At 40.2% G+C, this 27493-nt stretch overlaps 1 protein-coding gene across 1 annotated transcript; it reads right to left on the reverse strand.

The window, feature by feature from the left end:
* Window positions 1-14173: 14173 nt before the first annotated feature.
* Window positions 14174-25171, reverse strand: LOC108598609 (gamma-aminobutyric acid type B receptor subunit 2). The gene is made up of 11 exons (XM_033293995.1): window positions 25138-25171; window positions 24589-24974; window positions 22971-23114; window positions 22352-22627; window positions 22022-22273; window positions 20630-20911; window positions 20273-20574; window positions 19425-19563; window positions 17599-17874; window positions 17152-17470; window positions 14174-16217 (listed from the first exon to the last, which is right to left on the reverse strand). The coding sequence occupies exons 1-11, from the start codon at window positions 25169-25171 to the stop codon at window positions 14956-14958; spliced, it is 3672 nt and encodes a 1223-aa protein (XP_033149886.1). The 3' UTR covers window positions 14174-14955.
* Between the last annotated feature and the right edge of the window lie 2322 nt (window positions 25172-27493).

Below are 27493 nucleotides of genomic sequence, written 5' to 3' on the forward strand. Positions count from 1 at the left end.
AGCGCATTATGCAACTGTTTTCTATATGGCCGTATTTGCAGCTGCTTAAGTTACCTCTATATAGAATTTATTATGCTTCAAGGCTTGCGCCTTGATTGTGTCTGCGTGTGCAAGATTATGGCATTGGCAGACTGTTAATGACTTGATTATCCAATGATTAAATGTCAGTTAGCTAAATTGAATTGTAAATTTCACAAACCAATATAATTTATATGGTTTAATTAACTGTAAAGCCTGCGCTGGCTGGCAGCACAAACAAATGTGAATAATAATTTAATTTTGCATGCAGCAATTAAAGTGCAACTCACTCAGTGCTGTTGCAAGTGCACTTTAGGCTGGGGCGGCGCTGCTGGCTGCATATAACATGTAAAAGCATAATGCAATTAAATATTAATCATACGCACTGTGTGTGATGCGTGTTGTGTGTGTGCTGTGTGGCTAGTGCCAAAACCTGACCAGGCATTGCACGCAGAGCTAACTACAAACATTATTATAGATTTTACTCGATACTATCGACATAAATTTTATTAACATATACTATGATATGATTGTGCGTCATGTGTGTTTGTAAATTGACTAATTAGCGTTAAAAGCGTTTGGAGCGCAGACCACAGCCACAGGACGAGTCTATAGACCGGAAATAACTAAAAACGAACACACTTATCATATGTTGCATCTGTTACCAAAAACCAATTTCCTTATTTGTCACAGCGCTAGCCATGCGGGTCAACTGAGATCCACGTTGTGTTTTTTTTTCTGCTTTTCTGATTCGTATTTATAAAATTCTTTTTTTGTGGCGCCACAGGCAGCAAAATAATTTTGCTTTAATGAGCGCACGCCATTGCAATTAAAATGCCAAAATTAAATGCTGCTTTTATTATTTTGCAGCAATAATTCATGCTCGACTGGACCCATAATAATTTTTAGCTGCGCGCACAAGGATCTTTAAAATTTTAATTAAAAATTGCTTTTGCATATAACTTTTTATTGATTTGAGCGCGCCTGGCGCTCAATTATAATGCTCAACTATTGTTTGCTTAGTTGAGCTGAGCTGAGCTGAGCTCAGTTGAGTCTTATTATTATTCTTCAACTGCTAACGCCTACGTTACATAATTTGCTGAGTACACACAAGTGCTGCAGCTTCAATTAGTAAAGCAAACGCAGTGAAAATATAAAAAACAAATACTACTGCATTCAGTTCTTTTTTATAAGCAGCTGCAGCTTACGGCTTTTATCTCAATGCAAACAGCAGTTGGCGCTAGCAAAAGGAAAATCGCATAAAGTGTCGCCATTGTGTGCATTAAAGCCAAAAACGCCCAGCACTTGCCTTCGGGCAGCTTTATTTGCGTATCATGCTTTTTATTGAGACTGTAGCTTTTAATTCTTGGGCCAGCACAAAGGTGGTGTTGGTGCCCAGCTAACTAACTAACTAACACGAAAAACTTTGCTTGTTTCAAAACTTGAAATTGCTGGCGGCGTCTTTACACTGCTTACACACCTTTTTTAAACTTGTTTGGTGTAAAATCATTTTTAGTAGAGTGTCTGGCAAATATGCTGAGCTTGCGGCAAACGGGCTTTGGCTTTTGTCAACATGACGTATACTTAATGGCAGCTTCAGCGCTCGCTTGCCTAATGGCTAAAAATGTGCAATATTTATGAATTTTTATGTAGCTGCTGCTGCTGCTGCTTCGATCGTTGGCAGTTATTTGACGTTAGTTTTCGTTGCCAGCATCCTGTTTAAGCCGTGCAACAACTACTGCCAAGCATAATATGATTTTGCGTTGCAGCATGCAACATCCTGGTGCATTTAGTGCTAAGCTCTCTCTCTATCTCTAGCTCTTGCCAGCAAATTACATTTTTCTGCTTTAGTATTTTTACAGCAAAGCATCGTTTTTTTTTTTTTTTATTTAGCAAAGCGTGCGCTTAGCTTTAGATATAAGTATGTGTGTGTGTATTTGTTGTGTGTGTGTGTGTTCAACTAACCAATTTGCGCTCTGCGCACGACGTGATTTAAAGTACCCTGGCGAGCAGTTTCGCCGCTGCTCTCAGCTCGTGTTAATAGCACTGCCAACTGCAACACACACACACACACACACACATGCAAACACGCACTTATACACATGCTCAAAATTCAAGCAATGCTGGCTGGCTGACTGACTGACTGGCTGCACTGCATGCAAATCAATTGATCATTTGGCTCGCTGGGCAGCGCTCCCCAGTTTACAGTCCAAGTTAAGCCAACAACAGCCACCACCACCACCACCAGCACCAGCACCAGCACCACCATCAATGGCCAACAGTTTTGTAGCCTGGATTGCTGCTGACGATGATGCGTATGCGTTTGCATTTGTTTTGCGTCTGTGTTTGTGGCATTTTTGTCTGCATTTCATGTGCGACCGCATTCGTCTTTAAATTCTCATCTCGTGCCTGGCAGCACATTGGCAAATACTACAGTGGCCATGGACATTTCACAAATTCAAAATGGTCGCTGGCCCAGAGCGCGTAATTTTATTTGCGCAAATATTTTAACTTACAAAATGGTTCGTTAAAAAATAAATCAATTTATTCGCAATTTTTGCAAATATGTAAATTTATATATTGCAAATTATCAAACGAATTTTTATGCAGCTCGATGGATTTTAGAGCTTAAAATTTAAGCTGAAGTGCATAGAAATGTTATGTATGAAAATAAGTCAATTTATTATGGCTACACTTTTTAAAAGGATAAAGCAATGATTTGGGTAATTTGTAAGTATTAATATATATTTATATTTCAAAGAAAGAAATTATTGTATATTAAGCTAAGAAGAATTAAAGCAAATTAAATATTTGTGCCAGCTGTCAATGAACAAAAATGAAGTCTTAAATAAAGTAATAATTATATATTATATATAAATATTCAAGCATTATAGGTTTATCATATATCATAGCACAGCGTTGTATTTAATTTGTTTTGATAATAAAATTATATGTCAAAATATATTAAGATAATTATAATAAATGTACTGCCTTTACTAAGATTTATTTACAAGCTTCAGCCACTGTGCTTTGTGGCCATTCGAGATACAGAGAGAGAGAGAGCGAGTGCAACTTAGCTGAACAGCTGGCCGTTTGTCACAAATTTAGTGGAAGCTGCAGCAAGCAGTTGCAACAGCTGCAGATTCTTTTGCCAAAACGCAATTGCTGCTTCAAATGGCGTGCAGTTTGTAAAACACAAATGGCAGCAGCAGCAGCTGGGAGTCTCTAAGCAGCAGCAACTGTGGCAGTGGCAGTTGCAGAGGCAGTGGCAGAGTGGCATGCAGCGCACTGGGGATTTGCGCTCGAGTGCTTAAGCATAAAGCAAGAGTTCTGCCACAAAAAGTGTTGCATACACTGTGGCGCTAACTGGCAAAGCAACCGCTGCAACTACTCAAAGCGTATTTTTCGCTGCTCTCTCTCTCTCTCGTACTCTCTCCGGGAGAGGGCAGCAAGTGTGTCGGGTGCAACTGACATTTCGCATAATTAAAGGCTTTACTAGCGGTGGGGTGGGGGGTGCAGAAAGCGAGAGTGTAACAAATTGAGTTGCCCCGAACTCTTGAAGTCTGCATCATAAATCATCTTTCGGCCAGACCAAAGCGAAAAAGGACTGGCAACTTTCAACAGGCCCAATTATCGCTTGGCCAACAATTTAATCGGCTGCGCAAGTTGACGAACGCATAAAGCTAATAAGCATGAGCTTAGCCAAAAAAAAAAGAAGGCCAGAGCAGCAGCAGCATCGGAGTAGCAGGATTATCGCATGTCCTTGGCAAAAGTTGGTAATAGGCAATGAGGCTGGGGAGTAGTTAGGGCCGCTCATTTTCAGCTAGCGCCTTGTCATCCATCCGCTCGTCTGCGGTTCAATTATTTTGCTTATTTATTTTGCTGCTGCTGGTGCTGGCTCTTCTGTTGATTTGTCCTGTCTGTTTGCTTGGCTGTGTTTGTTGCCTGTTTGTTTGTCGAATTAAATGTTCCAAAAACGCTGATGAAAATCCATTTAAAGCTGGCCAAGCAAACAAAATCGAAGAAAAAAGCAGCAACTGCTGTTTTTGGCCGTTGTAAAAATTTGATTTTAATTGAATTTCTCATTTTTGAGCAACCGAAAGCGAGAGCCAGCGCCTCAGCGTTGCTGTCTATTGAGACTGGGCGTGGCAGCTGCTGCTGCTGCTGCTGCTGCTGCTGTGGCAAATTCAATTTGCCACTAAATGAGCTAAATGCGATTAAATTTGCGACAGACTGACTGATGCCGTTCCGCCCACTTCATAAGTCGCAATGCCGCTGCCGTTCTAAAGTCCCATTTACTTTTCTCAAATGGTTGGGGGGGTGGCGCTCTATAGGCCGTGCCAAGCACGTTTCATGTCAAGTAACCAACTCGAAAGGACACACTAATGACAGACATATGTGTGTAGCTCCAGCTCAAGCATGTGGCCCCTCTCTGTAGCATAAAACGCTGCACGTTTATTTGCTGAATCAATAGCATTATACGCTTTTGGTTTTATTGTGCTCAGGCATTTAGGCAAATGTGTGTAAAAAACATTGCCGAATGGCAAATGCCTTAATGTCTATTAAATGGCCTCAATTGCTTATGAAGTAAGACAATTTATAGAAAATTTAATTTAATATTTAATTCTCTGGGGCATACACAAAACAGCAGATGTGACAACCTTTTAAATTTCTACTTCTTCTTTCTCAAAGACTGCAGATATTATTAAAAAACTGATACAAGCCTAACGGATACTAAGCAAATTTAAAAGCAAGCTAGGCTTAAAATGAATACTACTTTTGTCAGAATTTTTAAATTTGTGTGAAATAATATATTAATTTTAATTCATATACCCAAGCTGAAGTAAATCTGCCTATATTTTTGCTTATTAGAATTTAATTTTAATTTACAATCAGAATATTAATCAATCAAATCAAATAGCATATAGCGAAATATGCAATTTAAGATAGAATGAAATATATACTTCACTTTTCATCTATCAAATTATTTGGCTTGCTACTAATTTCCCCAATAATCTCTGCAATTAAATTCCAATCCAATTGTTGCTTCTGTTGCTGACATTTTGAATGACTGACTATGGGCTTCAATGATCTATGCGTCTGCCTCTGCTGGCGCTGCCTACTCTCTTCTATATTTGTACTGCACTTCTTTCAACAATAGCAATATATTCTATTCTATTCTTTTGCTTGACTTTTCTTTCACTGCACTATTTTCCCTGATTTTTGGCGTTACCTTTGAGGCCTCGTCCTTGCGCACGCTCCGTCATGGCTACTCAATCACCCTGTGATTTTGCAGGCGTCAAAAATTAAAGCCTGCCCACAATCTTTGTGTCCTGTCTGCTGTCAATATGCCTTCAATTTTCGATTTCAGCGAATTTTTTATTGCACAAGTTTTGTTCAGAATTCTACTTTGTTTCTGAGTTTAATTTCACACAGCCGCTCACTTGGCTCTGCCTCTTCAGAAACAAAAAGTCAAGTCTCTAACTCTGAGCTGCAACTTCAACTTTATTTTTCATACTTGAACTTTTATAAAAACTAAATGAGTGCTCACTTGCTTGATCGTTGACTTTTATCTGGATATGTCTGACTATTTTAATAATTAGTATAATATATTTAAGTCTTAAGCAACTAAAAATTTAATCACTATAAAAGCTTGGATTATGGCTTACATTGTTGTTGTCAAATAAAAGTTAAAAAGTGTTAGCTTTATTTATTTATATCTAACGAATATAATCTTGGGAATATTTAAGTCAAGGCACTGGCATTGAGTGATTTAGGCAGGCTAATGAATCTTTTAATAATGCCTTCTTCATATTTAAGTTAGCTGAAAGTCTAGACTGATTTTTTATTCCATTCTAAGAGTGTTTAAAATAAACTTATAATTCAACTAATGTTATTACTGATTAGCTAAGTGTTGTCTTAAGCCCTTAACTAAAATTTAATTTGTTCATATATTCTACTGCTTTAAGATAAGTTTATTACGTATTTTGTAATCATTTTCAACTTCAACTCTTTCCGTCTTGTGCACGCTTCGTTGTCAACGAGATTTTTACATAAAGCAACAGCAGCAATGAGAAATGAGAAATGACCAAAGAAACTTACACAGATGACAACAAGTTGTAGGACTGTTAACTTATTTTTTTCTCTCTTGCCCATTGAGATAGAGCGTGAAGCATACAAAAGAAGCAGCAGAAGCAGCAGCAAGACAAACTAGTAACCTAAGCTAAAAGCTTGCAGCTGTCGGAGCTTGTGGTGCAAAGAGTCAAAGAGTTAATAAAAAAGTTGTCTTGTCGCCGCATTGGCTGCATTTGTTTTTTATGGTGTAGGCCAATGCTTGTAGTATCAGCATTTTTTGCTATCTTTGCAATGAGGCTGCTGCTGGGGCGTGGTTGTAGTGGGCGTAGCGTTTTTTTCTTGCATACAATTTGGTCGTTTATGGGCGGAAGCAAGAAAGCCTTGGCTGTGGCTTTGATATTGATGTTGGCTATTGGCATTGGTATTGGCATATTTTTTATTTGTATTTATTGATTTCCAAGCGAATACATTATTGAGGTTGGCAAATTGACGCACATAGACATGTGCATGAAGAGCGAGCATTGCGTATACGCAATGTAAATTTGTATTGAAAATGACGGTACAACAAAAGGACTTTGTTATTATTGGCTGCATTATGCGTGTGTCTGTGTCTGTCTGTCTGTGTGTGTGTGTCTATGTGTGCGTGCTTGTGGGCTGGCAAACTGATTAAATTGAATTTCATATGCAAAAGGTGAAACTCAATCAAGAAAACATAAAGGCAGCAGCCGTTGCATATGCTCACTTTTGCTCACAGCTGTATTAGTCTCGTATACTGCGGGCTCAGCTGTATGTGTGTGCGTGTATGCGAGTGTGTGTGTGTGTGCGCTACAACTGCCCGGATTAACCAAAGCCCACTTTCAGCTTTGCGGCTTTTGTGTGATACGCCACTGATATGCCTTTGCCTTTGCATTTGCCTCGGCTGTTGGCCCTGGCTACAGCTGTTCAACCTTTGAGGTTGGAAATTAAAAGCAAAATGTAAATTATAAGCTCCACGCTCAGCGCTCCAAGCTCAGCGCTCAGTGCTCAGGTAAATGTGTCTGCTATATATATATATATATGTATTTGCGTGGATTTATTAATGGATTTAGGAGACATGACAAACATGCCAAAAGTGCCAGCGTCAGCAACTTTAAATGCTTTCAGACGCGGCGCTTCCTCGCTCATTTAAAATGTTGCACGCATTTTGAATCGATGTGGCAGCGACGCTTCAGCTTGGTGACTCGACTTGGTTTTATGTTCATTATGCACATAGGTGATAATTTCATTTGCGCAGCTGCTTAAATAAAATCAAAATTTCTACACAGACACACACCACACACACACGCACATAAGATAGCTCGACTCGACTCATATATTGAGCTAATAAAATTTTAATGAAATTACGAGTGCTCTCCAGGCACGACTCAACTCCAAAACGACCTTCGACCCTTCATAATAATCACGCCAAGCATTGCCACCGCCGAAAAATTTTATGTTCCTTACGTGGCACGCTGCCAACTAAACTGTAGCATTAAAACAGCTATTAGCTGCCAGTGTCTCTCTCGCTCTCTCTTTCTGTCTCTTTCTTCCTCTTTCTATCTTATGCTCTTTGCCACAGGTTATGCCAAAATTATCATGCCACAGGGCACTCGATAAAAGTTGATTAAAACCAAACTTTAGCAACAATCTTTTTTATGTGTTAGCCAATTTAATCTTAGCGAAATATTAATTATATAAACTTGGATAAAACAACAACAATTTAATTTAAGTGTTTATATCTACACAATTATTGTTTGATTTTATTAAAAAAATATTTATGTATATGTTATCAATGATTAAATTTATTTTAATTCTATTCTTTTAATTCTTATGCAACTTTTGGCATATTCCTAATTTGAAATTTATAATCTTGTCTAGGTAATATAATTGTTTCTATATTTCTGGACTTTTTTGTATTAAACAATTGTTTTTTTATGTTTAGCACAAGCTTAGCTTGCTATATATTTTATTTAAATTACATATTTTCAAGGAAAGATAATATATACTTAGTATATTAAACTTAATTATAAATTGCTTTGATACAAATAAAATTTACATACAGTTGTTAGATATTTTTCGCGAACTTAAATATTTTTAATGACATTAAGTTGTTAGCTTACAAATTGGAGCACTTAAAGCTTTAAGTCTTACGCCAAAACATTACTCGATTATTGATTTTTTATTATAATGAGTCACAATCTTTCTTTGCCACTCTTAATTTACATCGCGAGCTTGCGAGCGACACAAAGAGCATTTAATTGTGGCTGCTATGTCAATCAACTGCTGCAGCTTCTCGGTAAGCTCCTTGTCGCTGGTCGGGGTCGCGGTGCGGAGTTTGTCACGCACATGGCGCCCACAATTTTCGGCAAGGCGTGTGTGTCTGCATTAATGTTGCATTGCCAACACTTTAACTTGCAGCGCTTAATTAGAGCCAACATTGTGGGTGGGTGGTGTGAGTGGGGGGCGGGGCGCTTCCAAATGACTTCTTGTCGCATAATTGCTAAAGGCAGCGCAACAGAAGCTTTGATTAAAAGTTGGGCACAGTTAGTCAGTTGGTTAGTTGCCAGATTACGCATACGCCGCGTGGGGCGTCGAAGAAGACAAACTTTTCACTCAGCGCCAAGCGCCAAGCGCAGAGCGCAACGTAACGCAACGCGCAACGCTGCGGCGCGGCGTCTAATTAAAACTTATTTTTTAAGTTTTTGCTTATAGCTGGCAAAACAAAAGGTGTATTGTGTACATAGCTTAGTTGTACTTGTTGTTGTTGTTGGCAATGCAAATGCTTATCAAAGTTGCATGCAGCGTATTACGCATACGCCAAGTGTGCACGTTGATTATGCCACGTGTCAAGTTCTGTTGACGCACAGGTTAGACGCGCGCGCGCTAAAGTTAAATGTTGCCAAAACTTTGCCACTGCCTTTTTGGCCGTCAGTTCGTTTGACTGTTTATTCGTCCGACTGTTGGTCGCTTGTGCCTGTTGCTAATTAAAATTTCAAGGCGCGTAAATTAATGATGTTGCTGTCGGCCAAACGCTTGTGTGTGTGTGTGTGTGTGTGTGTGTGCGGCATTTAAGTCTTTAATGTGCGACTAGAGGGGCCAGCGGACAGCAATTGTCAAACGTTAGGACAACATGCACAAACAACTGTGGCCTGAGCCTGGAAGGACATCTAATGACCGCATGGCTCGTTTGCTTCATTTGCAGTGCAATGAATGCACACACAACCGCAAATCAAATACAGCCAGCCCCCAACCCCGCCCCACCCAAATAGCCCAAAGGCCAGCAGCAGCAGCTTGTTGGCTCTTAGACTGGAGCCAGCCAGCTCAACTCAAGCGTAGTTTAAATAAAAATACAATCTAGACAATTACAAATGCAGTTGGGCCATTCAAAGGCTGCAGCTGATTTAATTTTATCTGCAATTTGCCATATATGTTTCTATAGACTGTCTAGGCTACAGTTATCTTGTGCTACATTTATCTCTCTTTTTTTTTTGAAGCATACAAAATCAACGCACGCTGGCCCAACTTTGCATTCAGTTTGCACATAGTCAATAAACCTAGTCGCAGACACGTACGAAAGTTTCATTTCGCCCCCAGCCCAAGTTTCCAAGCCAAGCCAAGCCAACCAACCAGGCAGCAATGCCAGCACCTGACGCTGTCTTGGCCAACTCAACAGTTTGTGGCAGCTTGTCGAAATTAATCATTTTGGCTGCCAGCGAGCGCGCACAAGTCGCGTTGTCGGCATTTTGCGTTGTCGCAACGTCTTCACAAAATATTATTTCGTTCATATAGTATACCCTCGAAGAAAATTAAAGGCTACCTCGGTTTATGGATTGTCGTTAAGCTATTTAAATATATATAAAAGGACTAAGTATACTACAATTTAATAGCTCAGCTTTTATGGTAAATTGATGAAACTTTTAAAGTTATGCATAGTAATGAAAATTCGTTTAAACAGGCAAGCAGCTCAAATTGAAGGCAGTCCAGAACTATAGATTGGAAGCTGTGGAGTTATCATCTAAGCAATATGAAATACAATTGTATCCAAATTTAAATTAAAGCATTATCTTCACACTGATTCACAGACACCAACAGTAGCTTATGAAACAATAGACGCTTAAATTCAGGCAGGGAAAATAAGAGTTATTTATTCAGAGTTAATATAAATAAATCAGTGTAAAAGAAATATTCGACAGCAGCATGAAATATATGAAAATATATATACTATGCGTTTTTATCAATATCAGCCATAAGCTTAAATTTTGCACTTATATATTATAAATTTATAGATTGTATATTCTACTCGCTTTTCATAACTTTAAGGCTGCTCCTTTAATTAATTTAAAGTGCATACTCAAATTTACTATTTATGCCACACAAAAACATAAATAATTAAAAAAAACTCTTTTTGAAAAGATTTTTGCATACACAAAACGATTTCTCAATAAAATCGTTTAAGCTTAAATGACAAACATATTTGCTTTAGCGTTAACATTTATTTAAACTAAATTGTGTTATATGCAGTTGAATTGCTTCGGCAACAATTTCCAACTTTGCCCGCATGACTTAATCTACATGCGAGAGCAGACATCAAAAATTTCAAATTTATTATCGTAATTGAACACAGAGTAAACAGTATCTGCAAGTTGAGAGAGAGCTCTGGCTACATAGTGCACTTTTACTGATTTTTCAAAAGTAAGTGTGTGTGTGCGTGTGTCTGGCAATCAGTTGCCAGAGATTCAGCGAAAGTTTCTCTTTCTCAGCTGTCGTAGTCGCAGTCGCGCTGTTGCTGTCATGCTCGCAACTTCCGTTTCCGCTGGTAGTTGGCTTTAGCTCACAATGCAGTGTGTCAACAACATTATGTTATGTATGCGTTAGAAGCAGCACACACACACGCATACGTCGCTCGTATGTGTGTGCGCGCTTTGGCTTTGGTATTCCATTCGCGTAATTTCCCTTGATATTTTTACGCATCTTTACATGCGAGTGCATCTGTTGGCGTCTACGGCAGCTGCTTTCTGACTCCAGCGCGCTCTCACTCACTCTCTAACTCGCTCTCTCTCACACACACTCTTGCTGACTGTCGCGTGTACTGCGTCAACTTCCATTTGCTGGCAATGAATACAGCTACAACTTGTCTCATCTGGATTTCATAAGCATTTGCTTACGGCGTCAGAGTTATTTATATGCTGCGGCGTTATGAAAAGTATAAATAGCAATAAATTAAATTTATAAATAAATGTATTAAATAGCTTTTTGTTATATTAAATATTTAATCAGCAGACTTGCAAAGTCTTAAAGCTGAATCAAACAAATTGTCAGCTAGTGCAAACTACGCTCTGTCAATTTTATTAACACGCACACACACACACACGCACATATACTATTTGTTTTTGTGTCTGTGTGTGCATTATGAGAAAATTTTATTTGCTGTATGGCGCATGTCGTGGCGACATCAGAGCCTGCCTGCCAGCCAGCCCAGTTGGTAGCAGTGTGGGCTTGACTTGGCCTTGCCACTTGAAATGTCTATCAGTTGTGCAGTCGCTTAGAAATCCGTTTTCCGCTTGTCGCTTCCTATTGTAAGACCTCGTTTCCGCACAAAATCAACGTATTGACTGGCATATAACCAATTAGAGCAACATTTAGCTTGATAATCAGTTGCCAATTAAAATCGCAAAACTCGCCAAAATTGTTGGCATAAGTTCAATACAAATTTCTTTGTGTGCGCTCGAATGCGTCTAAAGCGTTAAATATTTTATTTTATTTCGTTTTAGTTTACGCTTGATTAGAACGGGGCCAGGCCAAAGGGGAAATGACAAATCGTTACTTATATATATATCAAATAGCTGTGATTTTGTCATTTGCAAATTTGAAAAGTTTTTATGGTTTTATAAGCCGTTCATTTTAATTGTTGGCAAATGTGTGGAGTGCTTAACTTAAATAATTAAATAAGGCAGCTTGCTTAATTGTTAAGTGTACGATATAATTAGCATATTTTAATAGCAATAAATGCTATGTGTGAATATGTAAAATGAGCATAAAAAATATTTGCATACTTAGATTTAATAATTAAATACTTAAAGCGCAGTCTTAAGTCTGCTAACAGATTTCCATTTTAATAAACGTTATTTGTACTAAAATATATTTAATTATTTAGTAATAAAACTCTTTATGTCAACAACTGAAATCTGAGCGTATTTTCGTATTCGTCTTGCAAGCAATATAAAATTCATTTTCATATTTATTTTTATTCGCCAAAGTTTTTTGCATTCAACATTTCAACATTTCGACAATTCGTTGCGCCATTTGTCGATGTCTGGCAGTTGTTGTGGCTGTGTGGCAGAGTGGCAGTGGGAGTGGCAGCTCTGTTTCGACTGCTGTTGCTTTTCTACTCTTCTTTTGAATTACTGGCAATGCATGGCAGGCAAATTTATTGGCAAATTGGGAGCACAGTGGTTTTCATTTGCCGCCCGCTGTGGGTGGGCTGCGGCAAAGCTAAAGGCAAATGGCAAATTTGTTGCTCTAAAAGCACACACACCAACACACGCACACACATGTGTATGTGTGAGTGTTTGAGAAGCACTTGAGTGTACTTTTTACAGCTCGCCTTTTTGTTTATGTTATTTTTATTGATTGAAAATAACTTAGTGCCGTTTTATGTGTACTTTTGTTGCTGCTGCTGCTGCCTGTTTGTTTGCCTGTGTGCGTATTTTTATATGCGTATGTATGCGAAATAAACTCGACCAGTTTATGCCAAGCGTATGTAAATGAATTGGCGACCCCCAGCTGTCGCACACCTGAGCGACTCAGCGACTCAGCGACTGTGTGTGCGCCCCACTTGAACTTTAATTCCTTGAGCGTCTTTCGATAAGCTTGAATAATGCGCTTTGTGCGCCTGTGGCAAGAAGTAAAAATAAAAATACACTGAGCAGGACACTAATTAAGTAAGCTATATTGTAGCTTAAGTATGTGCTTGACACCGCCATTGTTGTTAATGTTGTGGTTGTTGTTGTTGTTGTTTGTGTTGCTGCCGTGTTTGTCATTTGTCAAGTTCTCAAGTGTTCGGGTCGCATTTTTATTCATTTGCCTCTGGGTGTGGCTGTGGCTGTGGCTGTAACTGGACCATATTAATTAGCTTGATTAAACAGAATATTTTGCGCAACATTTTGTCGCCAGCTGTTGTTGTGTGCGAGTGAGACAGCAAGCGTGTTGGCGCTACAATAAATAAACACTTCCCTGCTATTGTTCCGAGTCAAGGAATCTGCCACACGCTCTCGCTCGCTGCCTGTCTGTCTATCTGTATGTCATATAATAAAGCAAATGTAAGCTTTCTTTTATTTTGGTTTGTTGCCCCCAAACTACGCTGTGTGTATTTTATTGAGGTGCACACGCGTCGTATGCGCAATATGCAGCAAAAGGAAACAGCCGGGCAACAAAGTACCGTTTGTACCGTTTGTCGCGTGTGTGTGTGAGCGACGCATCGCAAGCAGATAAATCTTCATGCCGCATGCGAGGCGAGGCAAGGCAACAACCGAATGGAGTCATGAAAAATGTCGGCGCATTCATTCGCCCAAGCTCTGGCCCCGGATGTTGCCATCATCGCCTCGTCGCACTTGTCGCCGTTTATTTTGGCGATTTCGTTTCATGTGCCTGTTTTTGCTTCTCTCTTTGTTTTATACCGAGCATAAAGATAAATTCACACGATCCGCCGAAAGTTCAAGCGAATTACACGCAGCCACGCTCCAGGTTCAGCGTCAGGTTCAGGTTTGCCCAAAAATTGCTGCACGAAAACCGAGAAAACGGCAAATGTGCTTTTATGCGATTTTATTTATTTATTTATGGCAACAAATTGCAATGTCAACTTAATCACCGTACTCTATTAGTTGTGGCTCTTTGTCTTACCGTCTCGGCATGTTAGCCAACTGCCCCCTAGACAATGCTGCTCTGCTGGCTTATAGAGTAGAAAGTCATTTCTCTTGGGCAAGACAGACGACGGCCAGCGCCGAAAATAAAACAAGTTAATTAATTAATCATTATTTTGCTTTTGGCAGCACAATTTCTGCCATTGAGTTTATTGACTTTATATCGTATATGTTAGTTTCGAATTGGGTTTCAGATTTAGAATCAAAGGTTTTCGACTTGAATTACATTGCTAAAACTTAGGTGTAAACATTGATTTAATTATGAGCTCGCTTTAAACTACATTCAATACAACTACGATCGCTACTCGCTACAAGAATTAGTGAGACAAATATTCAATTTATATTTCGTTTGAATACTAAGCAAGGCTGCAAATCGAAAAATTATAAACAAATATTTCGCTAGCCTATGCAAATGAAATAAATAAAAGTTTTACTTTTGATTTTGCAGCCCTGTTAGTTTAGTGCACTAAGCCTAATCTCAATCGACAATAATTCGAATTAATCATATTGCTGACTTAACAAGTTAACATAGAACCTATAGTATTGCTCATGGGATACCAGAAAATCGCAGTTGGGCCATCAACAACCGATAACGAGCGAGATAGAAATACAGAGAGAGAGAGAGAGATGCTTGCTTGCCACTTGGTCTAGGGATTAACTGTACGTTATATAAATGAGCTGGGGGCAGCAAGTGGCAAGCACGGCGGGTAAGATGATGACTAGCTAGTTGCTTTGTATGGTTAGAGGGATTAATACTAGGAAGTTATTCTAATGCTTTTTGATTGCTTTAAGCCGATGATTGGTCAGTTGCACACGCTGCCGTCGTTTTGGAGTCGTTGGAGTTGCGTGGAGTTGGGAAATTAATTGCTTTGGTGTTACTTACTAATTGACGGGGGTGGGTGGCTGGGCGGAAAGTGTACTCGAGCTAGTCCAGGCCATTGGGCGCGGCCATTGGGCTTGGTGTTGGTTCCTCCTGCGAGTCCAGCGAAAGACGCGACTTGGCCGCCGTCTCCATGGACTTCCAAGTGCCGCCGCTCATTGCCTGCTGCAGTGAAATGCGCGGTATGGACTTGCAGCTGCCCACAGTGCTCGACTCGTTGGACATGCCGCGATCCTCGGACTCAGCCAAGGCGCTCAGACTGCAGGTGGGCGGCAGTATGCGATGCGGAAAACGCGGCGAGCCGCGCACACGCTCGCGCAGACTTGGCACGGGCTGCATCAGCGATGGACGCCGACTGCTGGGCAGTTGAAAATTTACCTTCACCTCGGCGGGTCTAACATACTGCGCCGGCGGCGTCTGCTGCTCGCCAAGCGGCGGCTCCGCATCGAAGCGTTCACTGCAGATGGTTGGTATGGGCAGAAAGTTGGGATCCTTTGCTAGCAAATCGAGATGCGTGCCGCTCTTGGTTAGCGAGCCACGATGCATGGGCTTCAACTGGTTGCCATTGCTGCTGCTGCTGCTCTCAATGCTGTTGGCTGGCGCCTGCGGCTGACTGTAGATGGCATTGCAGCTGGCCGTCTGGGAGCTGGGAATGAGTCGCGTGAACAAGCCCATGTGAGATTTGAATGCTGCCTTCAAGCCCTTTTGATCTTGTGCCAAGCTGGCTGTGCTGCCTTTGTTGCTGCTTGTGGTGCGCGAGAAGATGCCACGCAGGCGATTAATCAGGCCCGTCTTGGCCTCCGTTGCCTGCTGATGCGCCAGCCGCAGATTGAAAAGATCCTGCGCCGGCAGACACGCCTCCTCCAGCTGTGGCTGCGATGCAAACGTCACCGAACGCCGCATCGGTATTTGCATATACTCCGCCGAGGGCCAGCTGGCTCGTGGTATAACCGGCGGCAGCACGGACAGCAGCAGATTGGGCAGAATGCCCGAAATGCTGGGCGTGCGCGATTTGCTGTTCACTGGTGGCAGCTGCGAGGTGATGGTCAGCTCGGGCTTCAGATGCGCATGTCCCGTCAGCAACGAAGTCGAACTGGAAGTATTGGTGGATGCGCTGCCCAGTCCCGACTCCAGCAGACGCTCCAGCTTGCGTATCTCAGCATCCAGCGCTTGTATCTCTTTCTTATAAACGCGATTCTGCACCTCAACGCGATATTGCAGCTCGCGTCGATCGTCGAGGACAAAGCGACGCGTGTTGCACTCCATCTTCAAGCCCATGCTGTGTATGACAGGATCTATAATGTCATCTGTTCAATAAAGATAAACAGAAATTCAATTTGGTCATAGCGAGATTTGATAGTAACAACTCGTTATAGCAGACATTTTAATTCTAAGTCTCACTTAGCTGTGATTATTAAATTTAAAAAATTGTATTATTCTATTGTATTATTGTATAAATTGCAAAATATAGTAATATATTTTCTTATTTTTCTTTCTTAGTATTTTTCCAATGACCAAACTATACATAATCTCTATTTATTATACATTTTTGTATTAGCAGCTTACATTCAAAGCAAGAGTAAGGCTTGGATATATTTCATTGAATTGTTATATAACACTAACAATTGATAACTTCTTCAATTAACAATATTTTATTTAATGACCAATCAATGCAAATATGCATAATGGGCACGTAGCTTTAATGCTTTGAACTCAATTGTGCTTAAGTCAGGCGATATATAGTTAAGCCCTTAGCCAAGTCAGCCCACTGCTCATGTTTAGTTTATAATATAAGCTGTATACTTGTAGTTAAAACAAAAAGAGACTCACTCACACAAGAAAGCTTCTATGGTTAAGCCTACAAGCTACGTTTAAAATACGAGCTACGTTTAAAATCATTACTCTATAAAATTAAGCAAAAATACAGTAATTTTTCAAGCTCTGAAAACCATTCAAGGGACTTAACAAATTTTGAAATCTTTCATAAAAAGACTGTAGGACAACAGATTATCTTAAATTAAGTTGTACTTTGGCCTACAAAGGTAAGCGCGCTTACGATTTATGCTCATATAAGCTGAAGTCATTTTTAAAACGTGTTCTATTCTTTTTTTTTTAATTTAAATACTATTTTGGTTCAACTGTTAGTTTTGCCATTTTAAAATTAAATTTAGTGCCATTTGAGCTGGACACATGTTTAAGCTGCAAAGTTAAACAAATAAAAGGGTTTCAAGTTCAACTTACTGCGCGCCCAAATATCATGGAGCTTAGGTATGAAGAGCAGACAGAGCGTGGCCGTTGTGGAGGTCAGTATGAGAGCCGTGATGGTTATAAAGGCGAGCGTGACTCGCTCGGAAATCAAGTTGGCCAGGACTACAACAATGGCGCTGGTGATAACCACACTATAGACAGAGACGCCAATGTACTGGGAATCGTTGAGTGCTGGTATTTTAACGTGGCGCGTCTCCCAGGCCATATAGACGCCAACCACCAGCAGCAGTCCTTTGTAGGCGTAGAGCACGCCCAGCCAGGTTTGCGTATGCTGAGAGCGGCAAACCTCCACCTGTTAGTCGGAACGGAACAGAACAAAGCAATCACAAACGAGCGTCAATTTACGCAAACGGCAAACGGCAAAGACAAAGGACACAGAATGAAAAATTCTATGCTAGGCTAGCGAGTTTGTGTACGAACCTGCGGCTGGTAGACAACGCTGCGATCTATGGCGCTGATTTCGAGTGTCAAATTATGCAAATGCCGTTCCATGGGGTCGGCAACGACCCAGAGCGTGACGAGCAGGGCGTCCACAAGCAACAGGCCGCACACTAGCAGTATTAGCTGTATGTCCTGTAGCATTTTGTCCTTAAACACGCTGCCCGTGCGTGTGAAGATGCGGTGCACACGATACGTCTTCGCAAACATTGAGCCAAAGGCGAGCGAGAATCCAGCCGACAACAGATACACGCGTGCCTAAATAGGTGAAACAAAAGCAACAGAGCAACAGAGTGTAAGTGAGAGTGAGAGTGGGAGAGAGTTTGTGGTGGGGTGGGGGCAGTCTGTGGGCCATAAGCTAAACAAGTCATCAATGGCCGGCAACAAAGCACAGGCACAAATTTATGCAAAATAAAGAATATAACAAAAATGTTGTAAATTTTTTTGTTTGTTTGCTTCGGTTTTTTTTTTTTTTTGGAGCATGTCCTCTGCGCTTGGGTCCGCCTCTTTGCCGTGTGTTCTCCCCATGCAGCCATTACCAGGCTATATGCGAGGAGTGGCGCAACATGAGAGGCTTCAACAAATAACAACAACAACAACGACGACGACAAGCGCAGAGGCATAACAAAAGCAAATAAGCAAGCTGCTGGTCTTAACAAGTGCTGAACTCTAAGATACGTTTGAAAATTTTCGTAGTTGTATAGCATTTGCTTTGAATTAGATTGTTAAAAGAAAAATTGTGCAAAATGTTATCAATATTTAAAATGAGTGTTTTATTATGCAATTTTGTTTTTTAAATGAACAATTTACATATAACTCAGCCCTTTATTGCATAGAAACTCAATCTATTCCTATTTAGAGTTAGTAGTTCAATCAAATATATTTTATTTTATTGAACTAATAATTACTAACATAAGTTTTTAAGAGTGCAAGCTGCACAAAATCGCATAAAAAATAATTAAAATATTATAAGCATTTTTTAAAACCTTCTAAATGCAAACAAATGAAATTCAAGATAATATAATTTTATGTTTAGTATATTTCTATACTATTCCGTTAGTATACAATTTATTGAAAATATTTAAAATATATTGAGAGTCTTTTTTAAGGACTTTTAAACTTAAATAAATTGAATTGAAGCTAATAATATTTATATACTATAACTAGTATATAAATGTTAATAGTATATATTTGCATTTAATTCCAATTGAATTGTTATATTCAACATTTTTTTATGTATGTTTATTTATTTGGTTTAAGAATAAATTTCACATATCGCAACTAATTTATATACCCACTGTTAACAAATTAGTGCGCAGATAAGCCCCAACAAAAAAAAAAAAGAAATATATATAAACAATAAACAGAAGCAACTACAGCGTACTGTGAATTTCCCTAGAGTCAAGTTTTTTGGCGGTAGACATGTGCTAAAAAATAAAAGAACGAAAAATAAATTTATATATCGTATGCGCTGACAAGAGCATCAAATTGGAGTTTATGAGCCAAGCAGCTGCGGCTAGCTTAAAAAACGCAGTGAACTTAAAGATTTATGTCAGCCGCAAAAACAAAATAAAAACTCAAAATTGCAGCTAAGGCTAAGTAAGTAAGTAAGCTATATAGCAATTCACATAAATAAAGCAAACACATGAACGTGAAAGTTATACCCGAAACTGAAAGTCATATTTGGCTCACACACACACACACACAAGTTGTTGCTGGCAAGTTTGCTTACATTAGGTGTCGGTGGGGAAGTGGGGGTGGGGGGGTTGTGAATAACAAACAAAGGCTCAGCGTGTTGAGAGACTTACCGTGCAAACTGTGGCAAACGAGTCTGCTGCCGAGGGCAGCGTCGAGTGGTCTAGGCCCAACAGGATGACGGTGGCATAGACGAATATGCAGCCCACCGCGGTGATGTTGCTCAGCTTCGGGCTGGAAAGTTTAATTGCTCTGTGGGAGAGAAGACAGGACAAAGTCAAAAGTGCATAGTAAGCAATGACGTAAGCCCCAAAGGGATTGAGTGGGCGGCAACTAAGACAGCCAAAGGAGTTAACTTGGCTAAGAGTTAGACCGTAGCTTGATTCACTTGTTCATTATAGACTTTGTGTGTTGTCAAGTTTCTATTTTTACGCTACATGCAAACAAATTGAAGTTCCCAAAAACAAAAACATAGACAGATAATCAAGTTGAAATTAAAATACGGCAAAAAATATTTTAATAACAGGTGAGCGAGCAAAAAACGTAATGTAACTGTCAGAAGCAGTTGATAAAAAGTTATTACTTTTCAATAGAACTGCAAATTAAATACATAAAAAATATTGTATGCGATAAAAAGTGTTTGTTAATAAAATAAAAACTGTTAAGCTGATGTATTTACAATATTAATTTTAAATGAATGAAAAAATTCAAGCATAGATTTTTAAAATATTTATTTACATAACTATATATTATTTTTACTATTCAAAGTTTTTTTAATTTTGATTGACAGACATTACAAAAAATTTAAACTAACAAAAAGTTGCTGAACAGTATTTCATTTATAACTTGTATTTAACATTTTATCAACTGTCTGCGCACATGATTATATATATATATTCAATTAAAGATGAAATCAATATGTCTGCTAGATAAGGCAGCTTAAGGCTAAATGAAGACTTACTTGAGCTTACGAAAGTGCAAATTGAAGGCAAGAAACGCAATGGCCAGGGCAATGCCCACGCTGGAGAGCGTGGCAATGGTGTAGAAGGCCAGCGGAGCAATTGTGGCCACACGCATCTTGAAGACACGCTTGGCTATGGGCACCTGGCCGCTGTGCCACTTGACGGGTCGACAGCGCGGACAGCGAAAGTCCAAAGCATCGCTGGCTGGATAGTAGAGAGCAATGGGTTCAAGCAATCCGCGTTGTATCTGATAGAAGGCGGTGGTGCCGACGCGATCCGGGCCACTAAAGGATACAGGTCCCTGCGAGACAGACAGCAAGAGATTAAAAGTTTAGTTCGTGCAGTTCAAGGCTTACCGAAACGCCCAGGAAGTGCAGCTTGCCCAGCTGCTGTAGAAACTCCCAGGCCATGTCACTGCGCGTATAGTCGAAGCCATCCAGCTTCGAGTGTGTAGCGTTCTGGCGCCAGTGCTCCTCCGACGCACGCAAGGCCAGCGCAATGGCCCACACAGCGTCGTAGGTCTGCGGCGCGTAGCGGGAAATCGACTCCAGCGTCAGATGACTGGCCGTGCCGCGTCTCTTGCGCTTGTTGAAGTCCGAGAATTGCTTGCGCAGCTGCGAGTTGAACATGTGATTGTTCTGTGAATTGAAAATGGCTCTGCGATTAAATGGAGCGCTCAACGCATTAACGCCCACTGCCCATTCCCAAGTCGAAAGCAACCCCAAAGCAATAGCCACGCGCTCCTGACGCGTTTAGCAGCTCATTATGCGCTGTCGATTTCAGCGCTTGCCCCTAAAAATCTTCATAAACTAAACGTTTTTATTCTGCTGGCGAACTCTCGAACGCTTTGGCATATAAAACTTGGCACAAACATTAAATTGAGCAAACTTTCATCAAACAGCAGCCCAGACTGCGATAAGAGCTGTGGCTTGGGCTAGGCACAAAATTTACAAAAGCGATAGCATTGAAGTTTAAGAGAAAACTTAAATCAGCCAACTAGCATTGAATTTAAGGCACTTGTACTGAACTTTGAATGCATATTAAACAATTATGAGTTTTAGATTTTCAATTATTTTCGGCTTCGCGCCGTTACTTAAGGATTACAATAGGAATAATTTAATGAATAGTCTGCATTATATTGTTTAATGTAACCAGTATGTAATCTATGAATTAGTTATGGAGTTATTTTAATTATTTTGCCACAAGAATCTAAGGCAACTTGGTGCTCGTAGTTTAAGTTTTTTATATGCATATTTAATATTATTTTTTTTTAGTATTGCAGCATGTAAATTATTTGAGTCAACCAACCCAATAATCCAAAATATGTATTACATTTAAATTTATATTCATAAATTCATGGTATTCATAAATTTTTATCGTCACAATTAGTTGCAAGAAATTATTTTATTTCCTACTAAACTTATTCGCTCTGCAAAAAAGAGTTCAAGAAATAATTGGAATATTCTTTTTACAAAGTTCTCTCTGACAACCATTTTACTAAACCGCAAACTATGGAATGTCTTTTTTAGTTTAATCACTTGATTTTAATTATAATAGTTCGAATGTAATGTGTATAACTGTATGGGAAAAAGCATTCAGAAAATCTTACTTTATGCGTCTAAATGGACGTAGAAGTGTTCCTAACAAATTGTAAGCCAAAATAAATTGCAAACTTTAAAATATTTGCAATCGACTTAGAAGCTTAGAGCAGAACAATTATTGAGTTGAGTTCAGTGTATGGAGCTTACCAATCCACTGTAGCTGACATTGTTGCCCACAATGCTGTTGTGGGTGGAGACAACAATGAGATTCTCGACTGCCAGCTGTAGCTCGTGATTGCTGCAGGCGGACTGCTGATTGGGCCACCAAGGGGCGCCCATGCTCTCGTGCAGGATCCAGGCGTAGTCGGCGCCAAACATGTGCAGTCGATAGGCCTCGCAGAGAATTTGCGGTGCGAGCTCCTGCGAGAAGCTGCCGATGATGATGCGTGTGTCTGTCTCCTGTTCATTAGGTCAGTTTGTCAAAGGCTGGATTACGTGTGTGTCCTGGTGTGTCCTGCAGTGGGCAGGTCGACTTACCCGCAGCAGCAGTAATTGCTCCTTAAAATCGGTGGCCGCAAAGGTGATTGTGGCCGCACAGGAGATGTTGGCCGCTTCCAGTTCTGTCACCAGATTGTTAACAGCCAGCGAATGGACTTCCTCGTTCTGCGAGAAGGTGGTGACAGTGCCCCAGCCAAAGCGCCGTATGAAGGCAATGCGTGCCGGATTGTGCGATGAGTCCGGAGCGACGGTGCGATAGAAATAGGGAAACTCGCGTCTGTCGCTTAGCGCGGGCGATGTGGAGCCAAAGGAGACCTGTAATCACACAGAGACGTGAGTTGTGAAAGTTCAAAGGACAACAAGCAAGCTGTTTAACTAAATTTAAAGGCGTATGCCACGCCCACAAACGCACGCATTCCTTAAGTCATAATTTGTAGGCGCTTTTGTTTTTTGGCAGGCAGCGCAACGCGCGCGCGTGGAAATGTTTATTGGCTCTGGCATTTGAGCTCGTGGTATTTATGCTAATCGAGCGACTTTCACCGGCGCACGTGAGTTGATTAAATTTTTGAGTAATAGCCTTGGCATATTTGCATATTTTAATCAGCATCAGGCTGAGGCTGAGGCTGTGCGTTTCCGAAATTTTCAATTTGTTGCTTACCTGCACAATATTCCAGTAGGGCACCACCTTGGCCAAACTCTCGGTTACCTCCGAGCAGGCGGAGCCCAGCAGCATCATCATGCGTGTCGACGGTTGTGTGTAAATGGCATGGAAGAAACGATCAACGCCCACGCCCGGATCACACTGCAAGCAAAACAAAGCAGAACCCCACATCAGCTCCACACTGCGTTTATATTAAGCTTAAGTGTGTGCCTGCTGATGCGCAGCGTTGGCAACATAAAGTATACGCCAGCGCCAACGCCAGCGCAATAAACATTTTTTAAATGTCGACTTTTGACTTTGATGGAACTGCATATACGTTGACTTGGGCTTGTGTTGGGGCCAACGACTTTACATTCATCGATGTTCGTGGGCACGGGCTTAGCTTTTGCCCGCGTCAGTTTGCCTAACGATTTCCGCTGGTAACTGCTGCTGCTTGCAATAAAAAACGTTTATGTCTATTTGGCATGACCTAAACAAAGGGCATGTGCCATAGGTTGTGCAATTCGTAAGATAATGTAATTTAAAAAAATATTACTAGTAGCATTGTTAGGGGCAAAGTTTATGGCAAGCAAAAAGTGAATAAATTTGTTTATGGCAGCGTTTCTTGCTATTTTTTTCCAGCTGCTAACGCTATCTTATTAAAAGCTGTGAGCTGAAGACAATAGGTAGAAGCCACTAAAAACAAATGTGGAAAATAAATTATTACATTACTGAATAAGCACAAAAATAAAAGCAAACTTAGGTTAAAATTCCAAGTATAGAAAAACAATAAATATATTTTAAAAACCAGCAACAAAAAATGTATAAGTATATTATATACCAAAAGAATTGTAAGCAAACTTAAGTTAAAATAGTAAAAGAATTTTAATAAAAATAAAGTAATTTCATAGGAAAAATGTAAAGCGCTGAAAAGTATGCTTTCATTTTTTTAAAACGCCTTTTGCTTTGATTTGAGCACAAGCATTAAATGAAAATGTTTTTAATGCAATTAAATAATAATTATATTAAAAACAAGCTAAAAAATCATTTATAAATATTATAAGCTATATGATTCCACTAGAAACAGAATAGAAGGAAGCCAATATCAATATGAAAAACTTATGAAAAGCAAGAGCGAAGCGTTTGTTGCGAGAGCCATCGATTTATATTTAAAAATTAAAATGTTAAATTTATTTATCAACAGTATGAGCTATATGCATATAATAAAAGCATATTAAAAGTATTTATGATGAAAAGAAAAAGAAATGCGCTAGCTGCATCAAAATTAAAATGTTAAAAACAAATTAAATAAATGTGTGTGTAATAATAACTGAAAGGCCTTTCAATTGCTAGCGTATACAATTGTCGTACGTTCGACAAAATATATATATGTATGTGCGCTATTATCTGGCATGTTTATTATTGTCTTGGCCGCGCAGCTGTGCTGCGGTTGCAGATTTTCTTATTAAGATTTAATGTGCTGCGCGCACTGGCAGCGGCAGCGGCAACGGCACCGAATGAAATTTCAATTTCGTAATGGAAGCGCAGTCTGGCTGTCAAAGCAGCAGACATTAAAGTGCTAGGCTTTATTTCTGATTGTGTGTGTGTGTATATGTGTGTGTACTTGTGGCCTCACCTGTGTGTCATTGGTCACCAACTCGAGGGTGTAGCCGGGCAGCAGCTGCTTGCGGTTTATATGCTCAACGGCCATCGTAGCAGCGCCGAGTTCACTGAGTCCGTCCGGACGCGGGCCGCGCTTTGTTGACAGCTCGAATAGGCCGAGGAGGACAATTTTGCCGTGATTACGCTGAATCTCTGCATGCGTCATGCGGCGCTCGCTCTCGAACACTTGGTTCACTTTCAAATAACGCTGCTGCTGCCATGAGCTGAGGTTGGCAACGCCCGCAGACGCATTCGAAAGACTTGGCAGATTGCTGTGCGAATTCAAACGCTGACGTCGCTTGACTTTTGTTACTTTCGTGCGTTTGGACTTCCAGTTGTCACTGGCAATTGTGGTGGCTGCTGGACGGTGGCGATAGCTTTATCATTTGGCGTGGCTGATGCTGATGCTGCTGCTGTGGCGCTTGACTCGGTGTCTGCGTTAATTCGACTGGCTTCTGGGCAGGTCAACTAGGGCTTTAATACTCTTTTGCAGTGCCCACTCAGCTTTGTGCTTTGTGACTACCATAGGCGAACGGCTGGCTGTTATCGCTGTCCATGGCGCGGCGTGCTCAACGTCCAACAGCAAGCCTGCGCCATAACAAGGCGTGTACGCATTGCTTGTTTACTTCACGACACTTCAGACAGCACTGAGCTGATCTAAGTGCAAGAACAGAAGCTGAGCTGAGAGCGCAAGCCCATGATACAATAATACAGCTGCTGCTGCTAGTGCTGGTGGTTTGGCTTTTGTGAATTATGCGCATACCGACGGCAATGGCCCCGTGGACCATTAATCACCAAAGCATTTGAATTGCTATCTCGCACGGATGCTGACTATAAACACGAACTCTGACACTCGCACACGTCGACTATATATATACTATATATGTATATATATCGTATTTTTATGCACTGTGCCGACAGCTCATGAAGCGTTCGCTGTGCGCGCTTATCGACTTCTCACTTTTCCTCGCTGCTCTCTGGTTTTTTTTTTTTTTTCTATTTGTATGGGTGTGTGTGATTTTGTCTGTAAATGGCGTCAGTTTTATCGCCTTTTTATTGGCCTCACTTCTGGTCTCGGCATTTGCCTGCCTGCCATTATCTGTTTTTGCCCCTGGGCACACACACAACACACTCACTGTAAAGTATTGACTCATAAAAATATGCACCAGCACCACATTGCCAGCCAACGACTTTGCAAATGAACAGGCCGAAGCCCAAAACGAGGAACGAAAACGAAAACAATAAACCGCCTACCCAATGCCAAAAGGATTAAGTGCTCGATGAACATGAAATTGAAAAGTGTTACACTAGCTAAGGCGTTTCAACATAGCAGTTAGCTTTCATGCATTTTTTTCTGGTTTTGGACTTATAAGTATTGACACACATTTAACTGTGCGTGGTTTAAGGTTACATTTTGGTTACAAGCAACAGCAAATACAAAATATGAACATAAACTTTAAGGCTAGCGCTTACAGCTTTTTAATATATTGATTTACGTAGGGCGTGTTGCCACAGGCCATTATTTGCATTGATTTCCTTTATTCACATTCTGTAGTGTGAAACTAATTAGGCAAGTAATTATATTTCTGTTTTGTTTGTTTAAGTGGAAGGCTCTTAAACGAGTTATAACTAGTAATGTTTTACAAGAAATTGCAACATTTGTTTAAATTGGATATACTACGTTAAGGGCACACGTACGCTATGTTGGCTCTTTTTGTTGGTAGTTTAACTGAATTCAGAAATTCTAGGAATTGCAGGGTTATAGCTTAAGTACTGCAATGCCAAATTGGACGTACGAGTTCTAGGAAATAAAGTGGGCGGATGTTGGTGAATGCTACTGTTAATTTCAATTTACTTTCAATGGAATTACACTGAAAGAGCCATTGAATGTTAAATACCTTATACTGGACGAGCGTATAAGCTTTAAGTCGCATCTGATCACAGAATGTAACAACTTCGATGGCTCATTCAAAGCACAAGCAGCCACAGAGGCAAATTGCAAAAGGAATAACTAGTTTGGTTCCTTGAGTCTATTAAGTTGGCAAGTGTTTGCAGAAATGACTGCAATTGGGTTAGGCATTAGATATTTACTATAGCTTGAATTCTTGGTACGAACTTAACACTTAATATATATTTTATTATTTAAAACGCAAAGCAATAACTGCTAACTACTTAGTTACTAGTTGCTCCCCAATGCGTTGTTATCATACAACTTCAAATTTGTAATTGAATTTGCATTAAAATTCATTTCGCCAACATTCAATTTATTCTTCTGCTCGTCTTTCTGCTATTTGTTTAAAACAATTTTCACACATTTACACATTTGTTTGTGTAAAACTCTTGTCTGTCCTTAACAGCTAAGTAAACTTTTGGCTCTACCAATTGTGCGGACCCCAAGCATAACCATGTTAAATCTAAAATACATATCATGTAGCCTACAGTGTATTTATTTTTAACTGTCAAAATAAACCCTTTTATACATTTTGTAGGCAAGGAGCGCTTTCGTTCTCGTTTTCATTTGCTGTTGCCGTTGCCGTTGATGTTGCCTTTGCCGTTGCGGTTGCTTAAGATAGCCCAAGCATTTGCTGTTGATGTTGCTGTTGCTATTTTGTTGTTTAATGTTTCTCTGCTGTTGGGCATTGCCCGTACGCTTTGGCAGTTGCCATTATTTTTGATGCTAATAGCAAACAATTTTTGTTTTCATTTAAAAGGCAAGGCGGACGCACGCTACAACGATTTCATTGTATGCACGTTTGCATTACACACACACACACACACACACACACACACACGCATACACATGCAAGTGTTTAAAGGCATGTACTTGTAGCTAGAGCGAATAATCGGCGTTTCTGCTTTTCAAAATGAAACGCGCACTC

This window comes from Drosophila busckii, chromosome 2L (assembly GCF_011750605.1).
Source record: "Drosophila busckii strain San Diego stock center, stock number 13000-0081.31 chromosome 2L, ASM1175060v1, whole genome shotgun sequence".
Taxonomy (NCBI): domain Eukaryota; kingdom Metazoa; phylum Arthropoda; class Insecta; order Diptera; family Drosophilidae; genus Drosophila; species Drosophila busckii.